The 11,475-nt window shown below is 30.7% G+C and overlaps 1 protein-coding gene across 5 annotated transcripts in view; it reads right to left on the bottom strand.

The window, feature by feature from the left end:
- Positions 1–238: 238 nt before the first annotated feature.
- The window catches only part of LOC110607529 (disease resistance protein At4g27190), a 41,574-nt gene continuing 30,337 nt past the window's right edge, over positions 239–11,475 (bottom strand). For 2 of the 5 annotated variants that reach the window (XM_043954415.1, XM_043954414.1), the window contains exons 3-8: positions 7,520–7,547; positions 4,811–7,427; positions 3,584–4,147; positions 2,932–3,450; positions 1,031–1,717; positions 239–678 (exon numbers count right to left, since the gene is read on the bottom strand). In XM_043954415.1, coding sequence (XP_043810350.1) covers positions 1,034–1,717; positions 2,932–3,450; positions 3,584–4,147; positions 4,811–7,411 — 4,368 coding nt within the window. In that variant the 5' untranslated portion in view covers positions 7,412–7,427; positions 7,520–7,547 and the 3' untranslated portion in view covers positions 239–678; positions 1,031–1,033. Of the gene's footprint in view, positions 679–1,030; positions 1,718–2,931; positions 3,451–3,583; positions 4,148–4,810; positions 7,444–7,519; positions 7,548–11,475 lie in introns of all 5 variants that reach the window. The other 3 variants (XM_043954418.1, XM_043954416.1, XM_043954417.1) reach the window with 2 other exon arrangements.

Here is an 11,475-nt window from a genome sequence, read left to right as displayed (position 1 = left end):
ATTTTAGTTATTTGAAATGTTTATTCTCTTTTGAACATTTGACTAATGGAATTATGGAGAGAAAGATCTCCAATTTAAACAGAATAATTATATAGGGATTTAAGTATTTGATTTTAAGAATACAGAAATCAATTTATTAATTATGTTAAAATTTAGAGACTAAAATATAATTTACTTTTTTTATTCATAAACAGTAAAAATATTATTAGAATAGAAATTTAAAAATACAAAAAAACCAAACCAAACAATTTCACGCACTATACAACTAGCAACCACAAAATAATAAAATAAGACAAAGAAGTCACCTTACTGATGATAGACAATCCATATGAACTATGGACATAGTTGTCTGTCGTCCCATTGAAAAACTAAGGAAAAGAACTAAACATAGCATGACAATAACATGAACAAATCTTTCATATGTCTTTAATAGCAGCAAAGTTATTTAACACCTGCCTTAGAATTTTAAGACTCATGAAATTTTGTTGATGAGAAATCACGAGAGAAGGAAATTGTTTATTTTTTTCAACTTGTTTATTTTTTTCAACTTCAAGACTCGAGAAAAAAAAATCCTAAATATTCAATCTTCATTGAACACCTTGATCCCAATGCTATTCTCCATTAAAAGCAGCTTCATCACTTTCGTCTTCACGACTCAAACTCAGCTTCCCCTTGTTCCTGAAATTTGGGATAATCAAAATCACCATTGTCAGTGGCATCAAGTTCTTGTGTAACAAATAAATTATTTATCATATTTAATTATTTATAAGATATTCCTGAGATTATGCAAGTGTGGGTTATTCACCAATCAAAACAAATTCACCAATCAAAACTAAATTCAAAATTTCAAAACAATAACTAAAGAAAAGCAATGCTTAATTTTTAATTCAAAATCAATTCTCACAAAAATTTTAAAAAATTCTTATATTCTTAATTTTTCTAAACACAAAAATTAAAAAAAAAAATTAATTCACTTGAATTCTCTAAAAATTTACCATTCTAAATAAAGGCATTAGGAAATGAATCATACCTCTTATTGATTCATCTTTAACAACTCACTCATTTTTGCATTAAGGTTTGGATCAGATCCCATCAATTGATGCCACCTTCCATTTATCATAACCTTCTCTAGCTTTGGCATGCTTAATGATCCATATGAGAATGTCACCATCCTTTTCCACTTCCAAAACTCCAATGTTTCTAGAAATGGAAATTCAAGAGCATAAATCGTATTGCAGAAACTGTTGAGGTTGGGTAAATTGTCAAGTGTCAGAGACCTTAGTTGAGGGAACACAATTTTTTGCATGCTAATTTCTTCATCCTCTTTTCCAATAATTTCCTCCATCCTCTTGCACCTTCTAATCTCTATTGATTGTAGCTTTCCTACAAGTTTGGCCGAGCAAATTGAGAAAAGGTTTATTAAATTATCACAATCTATTACAATCAACTTTCGCAGGTTTTGGAAGGCTGTGATTTCTGGTGGAATCTTGAACCAAAGGTGCTTCAAATTTGGTAAATCAACTAACCATATCTTTTCCACTGAATTGAGCACTCCATTAATCAGCCCTTCAAATGAAAATATTACTTCCACTGAATCGCTGCCCTCAATCCAAAGGTCTTTCACATTTTGCAACTGTTGAATCAATTTGGATGGAAATGCACAACTTTCATCAATATTGCTAACAGATGGATCCCTCTGAGTCTTTATTAATGAAACCTGTCAAATTGAGGAGCAGAACTAAAATCTCTCAGATTTACTAAGATATACTTATTATCAGGTTAAATCTCTGAGCAACATGTATATTTTATAAAAATACAAAACATTATTTAATAATATGATTCACTTTCATAAATCAGTAATTAGATTGATAAATTTTCTTTATAAAACAACATAAACAGATAATTTTTTTTAATAATAAAACTAAAATTTTAATATTAGTTACAGTTTTAGCTAATAAACTAAATTGAATTTTAAAAAAATTAACGATAATTTATATTATAAAATTAAAATATGGTCATTTGAAATAAATATTTTTATTTTGATAATATCATTTTTTGTCAATATTAAAGTCAATTGTGTACTTTTTCATCAATTATAATATTTTTCTCTTCAATAATTAAAACATTATAGAAAATAAGTTTTAAATTGAATTCCACACATTTTAAATTTTTATTAACTAATGCTAAAATAACAAAATAATATATTTAAAAATTTTATTTTTTTTAATTCTTAAAAGTTACATGCATGATTTTCAATATTATTGAGTATCAATAAGTTAATCTATCAAAAGTTGTATTCAATATTTATGTTCATATTCCATGCTTGATAATATTAAAAATTATGTACATAAGTTTTAAAAATTAAAAATAAAATACTGTTAAAATTAATTTAAAAACATCATTTTGTTATTTTAATATATGTTAATAAAAATTAAAATACATTAATTTGATTTGAAATTATTTTTCACAAATTTTTAATTATTAAGAAGGAAAAATAATAAAATAATAAAAAATATGAATGAATTTAATAGACATAATTAAATAAAAATATTTAGTTCAGAGAACTATTTTATTAATAAAATAAATCTAGTTTAAAAAAAATTATATAAATATGAATTTGTGTAAATGTTTATTTATTTTTCCATATCCAATATAGCAGAAAAAACCATCATATTGATAGATATTGAATAAACTTTTATAAAATATAAATTTTGAAAATATATCATGTGTCGCATAAAATAGTTATAATATGTTATTTAAAAAATGTGAATTTTTTTATTTAACTACAAAAATATGAAATTTTTAAATAAAAATAAAATATATAATTGATTTGAAAATTTTGATAAATAAAAATTGAGAAATTAAATAAATACTAATTCAAATTGACATTTATTCATTTCAAATAATTATAATTTATCTTGAAAGGCATACCTCTTTACTGAAATTATTATCTTGCTTTTTTCTTTTTCGTGGTATCAATGTGGCACAAAAGGTAGTATCAAGGTGATCAACCTCAGCACTCGTACTCAATGTTGATGATTCTGGAACTGAAACGCAAAATGTCTTCATTTTCCGACATTCACGAAACCACAATTTTTCTAACAAAGACCACTCAAGAGAAACATTATTATCTTTGCAAAAACCCATCAAATTTGGCAGATCTGAAAGGTGAAGATAAGTTAGGCTAGGAAACAATACTATTTTGCTTCTTCCCTTATCTTTTGCAACAATGTATTCCATCTTCTCACATGACCAAATGGTTAAGTCTTTAAGCTGCACCAATTGTTGAGCTACAGAGAGAGAAAAGGCTGCTTCTTGAAAATGACATTCAAAGATATTAAGCTCTCGCAAATTTGATAATGGTGAATTTGGTGGAAAGAATAATGTAGAAATCATTTCCATTGGTCCACTTTTCATTTGAGATGTGCTTGGCTGCTCCATCTCCATATCCTGCCAAATTTATTAGGGAGATCATCTAATTCATTCATTGCTATTGTAGGTGTAATGCTTCTAACTCCCAAACCCTAAAGTAAATTTCAACAATTTCAATGGCATTACGTTATGAAATTCAATAAGTACATACCTTTTTCTTGGAAACATCTTTTGGCTCTCCTCTTCTTAGTAAGCGTTGAGCAATTGAGCTTGTTGGGAACATGACTTTGAGGTCACTTTGATCGAAACTTTTGTTCAAAGTTGATGAGTCTGGAGTTTCACAGTAATGTGTCTTCAGTTTAGGACAAGACCATATCTTCAAATATACTAATGAGTACAACTCAAAAGAAATATCATTGTCTGCAAAGAAAGCCACCAGCTCTGGTAGATTACCAAGATCAAGCTTAGTCAGATTAGGAAACGCTATTTTGCTTATGCCCTTGTTTTTCTCTTCTTCTTTTGCTTCTGCAACTATATATTCCATCTTACAACATGCTAAGATATTTAATTCTTTAAGCTGCGTAAATTGCTGGGCAACAGAAGGATGAAACAGTACTTTTACCAAACCACAATTACACAAGGTAAGCTTTTGCAACTTTGATAGTCGTAGCCAAAGAGAAGAAAATAATATAGAAATCTTTTCCATTGGTTCAGTTTTAGATTGAACAATTTCCATCCTATTGTTCATTTCAGATGCACTCAACTGTTCTATATCCTGTCAAACACGAATATATATATATATATATATATATATATTAGCCATTGGAATAAAAATTAAAACTCAATTACTTCTGTATAAAATGAAAACAATTAGCAAATATAGAAGGTATGTCATTATTTAATTTTAATTTAAAAAATAAAATTTATTAATAAATTTATATATAAATATTTTAAGATGTGGAAAATGATTTTATTTTTTCAAAAGTAAAAATTATTTTCTTGGTTTATTTTTTATTAGAAAAATATTTTTTTAACTAAATTTAAAAAAAAATGAAAACTATTGTTTTTTCAGTCACGCTATGATGCAAGGGATTAATATGTCAGTGTGAGGGCTTCGAGCAATTTTTCAAATAATGTATAATTTTAAAAAAAATTATCAATTTATACAGGTATGTCATTGCATGATTTGAAAAATTGCTCGAGAGCTTCTCAAGAAAAAATTTCCTCATTAATTTGTCGCCAAGTCATATTAGTGATAAAAGTAAATTATAAATATATTATGTTTTCTTCAAGGGATTACTCGTACATATTTAAAATAATGAAATTTTTTTTAAGTAATAAAAATAATTACTAAAAGTTTAAAAACAAGTAAAATTATAAAATGGTCTTCATATTTAAACTAAAATTTTCTTTAATTATAAAAAATATAAAAGCTTACCTTGTAGATAAATCCAATGAAGTTTGGAAGGTTATTCAAGCAGAGAGTTGTAAGTGGCGACTCAATCTCATCGTTCACTTTGTTTCTGTAGAAAATTCCCTCCATCTTTTCGCACGACTCTACAGTCATGCTGTGAAGTTGCCTCAACTCTCTAGCCATGGATAGTGAAATAAAGTATTTCAACTTATCACATCCCCGTATATCTACTTTTCTTAAATTGCTCAAGTATGGGAGGAGACTTTTTGGAGACTCTGGAATTTTCACTAGTGCATCACATTCATCTCGCTTCAAATCCGCAAAACTATTATCTTCTATCTCATTTACAATTTTCTTCAAATTTTTCACTTCTACCAAATATAAGACTTCAACTTTCCTCAACAAAACACATATCCCACTCCCTTTAATATCACTTGCATCTCCTTCAAGATACAATATATTCTCTGAATCTTTGCGAACAATATGAACCTTTGATTTGCCTACAAAAATGTGGAATCTTATTAAGTTTCTAAAGACTGAATCTTTAGGTGAAATGTAGGCATTTACTACAGTAATATGCAATGCAGTTATATGATGAGTCTCTAGCTCGCTGAGGCTTGCATTGTTTTTCTCTTCGTCTTCCTTCCATTCCCATTTCATCATATATCCAGGTGGAAGATACAACTCTTCTAGTTTGGACAACCTTAATAATACACCTGGTGGAATGTATCTAAGGTTCTTGACCCTGCGCAGGTTTAGCAACCTTAGATTTTTTAGTAATCCTATTTCTGCAGGCAGCTCTTTTAAATGATAACTACGAATTTGAAGTATTTCCAGTTCCACGAGAGCACCAATTGTATGCATCTCGTTTAGCCTATCATTCAAAAGACATAAGGGTTGAAGATTCTTCAAGACATCAATTGATTGTGGCAGTGATGGGATAAGGGAGGCTATAGATAGAACTTTGAGTTCTTTCATCCCTTCTAACACGTTGATTGGAAGGCTTTGTAACTGACAATCATGCCAAAGCTGTAAAAGTTCAAGCTTCGGACACTTTAAATGATCTTTAAGTTTTTTGATGTCTTCACACAGAAGTGAAATTGCAGTGCAATTTTTGTACCAATCCTTACCTTGCCACTCATTTATTCTAGCTTGACTTTGTAATGTGTGCCACTGCTTATTTCTGGAGGCAAGTGATATGGCTACATCACGGACAAGGTCATGCATTTTGACAGACTCGTTCCATATGTCGTCACCTTCAAGCAACAAATTTGACCCTTTGAGCATATCAATAAGCTTATAGATCCTATCTCTTCCTTCATGCACATATTCAACACCTTTAAACAGCCTTAGGCCCATTCCAAATTCAAGCAAATCTTCAACCAGAATATTGAAATCTTCAGGGAACAAGCTACAAAGCAAAAAGCATGACTGGGCCTCTTCATCTTCCAAATAATTGTAACTTAATTCAATTGCAGAAAACACCTTTGCCTTCATTCCTGAGATATCTTCCAGCTTAGAATTCTTTAGATGTCGAAGCACATCATTCCAAATGTGTTTGTTTTTGTTTTTTAATGCCTTGGAAAGAGTTACAATGGCAATTGGTAAGCCTTCACATTCATTTACAATCTCCTTCACCGTGTCGAGTAAATCATGGCCAATTGAGTCACCTGCTGTCTCTTTGAAAAGAACTAGAGCTTCTTCATCATTCAAAACTTTCATTAGGAAATTTCTTTGACTTCCCAAACTAGAGCACACAAATTCATTTCGTGAAGTCAACACGATTTTGCATCCATTGCTCCTGCAACCTAAAGGAACTCCAATTTCTCCTAAACCATCCTCCTTCCAAACATCATCCAATATTAGAAGGATCCTCTTATCACAGTTGGTAAGCCTCTGATGCAGTTTGCTTGCTCTTACCACCTCACTTTCATCATTCTTGAGTTCCAATCGCAAGCAAGATGCAATTTCATCTTGGATCTTTCTGAAGTCAGGAGTATCAGACACGGCTACCATAGCAAACTCGTCAAACAATTTCTTTGTTTCCATGTTTTTCATAAGCTGCTTTACCATAGTGGTTTTACCGATACCACTCATTCCGCAAATCCCAATCACACGAAGATCGTCATTCTTTAAGGCCATCAAGATGTCATTTAGAATTGATTCCCTGGATTTAAAATTCTTGATGCGTTCATCACTGAACCATAATTCTATCTTTTGACAAGGATCAGGATAGGCTATTTCATCAAAATTCCTCGCTTCTTCGAGCAAAGCAAGCATATTTTTTGTCATCTTCTTAGCTTTTCTACTCAAGGAAGAACGGTTCAAACACTTGTTCACATTCATTTCATTTTGAAGAAATTCTTTACTCCTCCTATCAATGCCATCTGCTTTCTCTTGCCAACGAATTACAGAACCAACAACCACCTGCAAGTTGCTTTTGGCGTTATTCACACGTAGCCCCACCTCAGTTCTCTTGTCATCCAGTTTCTGAAGCTCCTCTTTCAAATTCTCGATGTTATGTTTGTAGTAAATCAGATAATAAATCGGTCGCCAAATAGGAGCCACCAAGTTTTTAGCAATTTCACCAGCAATTGTACCTCCAATGGCAAGGAGAACCTCCATTTCTCTTGTTATATTTCTACAATAACGAAGTCCTAGAATTAATATAATTGCACGACAAGAAAAGTAAAACACAGTTTAAATTAAACAATAAGTATATTAAAATCTTACAAAATCGAAGGATGGATTGCTAATAGATCTGCAAAAGAAAATCAGCCAATCATTTAAAAACATTTTATCTTCATTGAATTTGAACATTAAAAGCAATAAATAACCAATAAAATAAATACTAATTAAATAATAGCAAAGATCGCACTCACAGACTTAATGTGGTGGTAAGTGTATTTGAATAAAGTCTTAGATTTTACTCCCTAATTCTCAATTTCTAGTTCAAAAAAAATAATAATAACAAAGATCAAAAATATCATTGATGTCCAAATTAATAACGAGCAACTGAAATTAATCTTTAAAAAAGAGTTCAGGTGAAGAAAGTCAATTCTTTTTATATTTTTACAACTCTATCCTTTTATTTTTACTACTTAAACTCTACAAATTTATATGTTCACTAAAAATATTTTACACGTACAATACACTAATTTGGAATACATAACAGTAAGTTACATAAACTTCATTTTACAATATAAAATTCTCTCAATTTTTATTTAAAACACATATATTCTCTAATCTATAATATTTAATTAATTTTTAATTATTTTAAAATAAATCAAAATTTTAATTTATTTATTAAAATTATTTGAAAATTAATTACATATTAAAAATAAGAGAATATATATATATATATATATATATATATTTAATTATTGTTATTTTAATATAAATTTAATTTTAGGCTAATGAGGCGAATCACTATAAAGCATTTATTTTTTATTTTCTTATCCCTATTCCCTTTAAATTTCAGCACTTCTGTAGTTTAATGTATCTTGTGTTGAAATTTATTACTTGAGATATTTTTGAATTAAATTGAAGAATCAACTCCTTAATTTTCCTGATTTAAATTGTGATATCTTACTTACTGGTACTTGAGTTGAAGATTAATCGCGTATTTGCTAGGTTGGTTGCTTACATATTGCATATTTAGCTTAATATGCCCTAATCATAGTTCGATTTGGTTTAGGACTGAGCACTTTTCAATGCTAACTGAAAAAATAAATCGAACTAAATCAGTTATATTTGATTTTATAATTAAATTGGTGTGATTCGATTAGTATTTTATAGAGTTTTTAATTTTCGGTTTATTTTTTTAATCAAAAATTAAAAAGTAGAATGGAGCTGAAATTAGTAAAATACATTATTACATCGTAGTATATATATGTAATAGTCCCCTAACCTAATAATGTTTTTTCTTTACCACCACTTGCCCCACTAATTCTCTCTTCTCTTTTTTATTGCTTCTTCTTCCTTTTCTATTTTGGTGGTCTTGGTTTAATTATTTTTTCTTCTTTGCTTTATACCATATTGGCAAAATCTCACACATATGATGGATTTTGACAATTTTTTAAGACCTCAGTAATAGCATATTCAAGATGAACATCTTTTGAACAAGCAAAAAACAGGGAGGTCCATCATAGAGCAGTCAACTAGAAGTAGATAGGACTCATGACCTGATTTAGAGCTAGTTCTTTTATTTTGTGGATTTACAAATGACGAGAGATCATCTGAGATGCAATGAGATGCTATAATGCGTTTCTTCTTTAATTATTTCCATCTTGTATTTCATTAAAATCTGCATTTTATTTTTTTGAAAAATTCCATGATGACAGATTGAAAATCTATGATTCTAAAGCATGTTATATGCACTATTTTGCATTTTTAATTATCACTTGGAATTGGATTGTTTGATTTTTATTGTTCCTTTGATAAATTCAAATGATATTGAGGTTGTATATTTGCATCTCAGTTTGTTGAGAACTGAACACAGACTATATATATATAATTGGTAAAAGCCTCTTTAAATTCCAGACAGATTTTTATTTGTTCACTTAAACCTCTAATAAAGTTTTTGGTCTATCGAAGTACGAAACTTATAGATAAACAATTAACTCAAAATGTCTATTTTTATTATACCCTACTATTAGTCATCTTTACTAATCACCTATTCACATTTCTCCTCATGTACAACATAACTCCATTCTTAATCAATCTCCATTTCCTCTTCCCATGGTAATCCTCTTTCTCTCTGGAACCATGATTATCAAGCAATCGATTCCTCTCTAAACGTCATTTTCATTCTCAATTAAATCTTCGTTTCCTTTAAAAATCTTAATTTCCTCTATAAATAACAATCCTCTCCTGCAATCCCAAAATTAATTTTATCATATTGGAAGCGACCTGTTGACCAATTTCGACCAGACGTCTCGAGGGTCCGACCTCTTAATAACCAGCACTGACCTGTCCGAAGTCTTGACGACCTGTTGACCTGTACTGACTTGTCCGATATCTTGACAACCTATCGATCCATCTCGATTTCAGGCTTGATTTATATGTAAATATCTTTTCTTTTCTTTGTTGGCTCGTACAGTATAGGAAGCTTAGTTTGTATAGTATAGGAAGTTTGGCTTGTATTGTATATGAAGTTTTGCATTCTTGGATTTTCCTAAACAGGGGTAAACCTAGTGTATATATTGTCACATTTTGGACAATAAAAGGGGGCAAGAACTTTCATTCTCAAATTGTGCGAGTCTCCATTTTCACATGGTATCAGAGCTATAGAAGTTGAAAAGAAGAACTCTTTCAATCCTTATACACTAAATTCCATTGACAACCCAGGCAATTTGATTACCCAAGTGAAGTTAAAAGAAGAAAATTACAAAGAATGGGCAAGGGCCATGCAGACTGCGCTGAGAGCCAAAAAGAAATATAGCTTTATCAATGGATCTGTCAAACAACTAGAGAACAATGCATCAGAACTCAAATATTGGTGGATAGTTAACTCTATATTGGTTTCTTGGGTATTCAATACTATTGAACCAACACTTTTATCGACTATCTCTCCTACCGAAAAGGTGAAGAATCTGCGGAAAAATATTAAGTAGAGGTTCCCAATTAGAAATGGACCACGAACGCAGCAGTTGAGATCTAACCTAGCAAACTGTAGGCAGGATGGTCAATCCATTGTTTTCTATTTCGGTAAATTCAAAACCTTATGGGATGAGATTAATAACTATGATCAGATACCGAAGTGTGCATGTGCAGGCTTCAAATGCAATCTTACCATTAAAATGGAATAAAAGTGTAAAGAAAAAAGAGTTCATCAGTTTCTGATGGACTTGGAAGAAGAAGGTTATAGTACTGTATAGTCCCATGTCTTGAGCACTGACCCTTTGCCTAATTTGAATCATACTTGTGCTATGGTGGTTCAACAAGAGCGAGTGAGAACTGTGACGAGAAGCAAAGATGAACGGGGCAACTCCATGAGTTTTGTAATTCAGGCTAGTGTTCGGAATCCAAGAGGGGATAAAGATAAAACTTCTATTTGCTCTCATTGCAATTGAAAGGGTTATGACACTGAAAGTTATTTTCAGTTAATAGGGTATTAAGAATGGTGGGGTGCTTGGCCTTGTGGAAACTCAAGTGTGCGTGGTAGTACTCAAAAGCATGGGACTGGAGGAAGACGTAACAAAGGAGGTGTTGTGCGTGCACACGCAGCGCAAGCAGCTGCAGTTGATACTGGACAAAAAGCAATGACATATGCATATTGAAAGGGGTTGAACGGACCAAACGATGAGCAATGGGCTGCTCTGCTAGGTATGTTAAACTCTCATTAGAATACTAATGAGAGGTTAACATGCAACTAAAGAAATTTTCCTTGGATTATTCACACAGGAGCCTCCCATCATATGATAGGAACTAAGGCTTTTCTAATCGACTTACATGACATTGCATCATGCTCGGTTGGATTGCCTAATGGGGAGAAAATAACGGCAGTCAAAGAAGGAACCATGTTGCTTGGCGGAAATTTAAAATTACGACGAGTTATTTTTGTTCTCAATCTAAAATGCAATCTAATTTTTGTCTCTCAGCTTCTTAATGATTCAAATTTAGTTATTCAACTCACTAACAAAATATGTACTATACAGGACCCAAATTTGAGGATTTTGATTGGAGTG

Source organism: Manihot esculenta, chromosome 2 (assembly GCF_001659605.2).
Source record: "Manihot esculenta cultivar AM560-2 chromosome 2, M.esculenta_v8, whole genome shotgun sequence".
In the NCBI taxonomy this organism is placed as follows: domain Eukaryota; kingdom Viridiplantae; phylum Streptophyta; class Magnoliopsida; order Malpighiales; family Euphorbiaceae; genus Manihot; species Manihot esculenta.
Note: the sequence above shows the minus strand (reverse complement) of the source record. Positions and strands in the feature narration are given on the sequence as shown.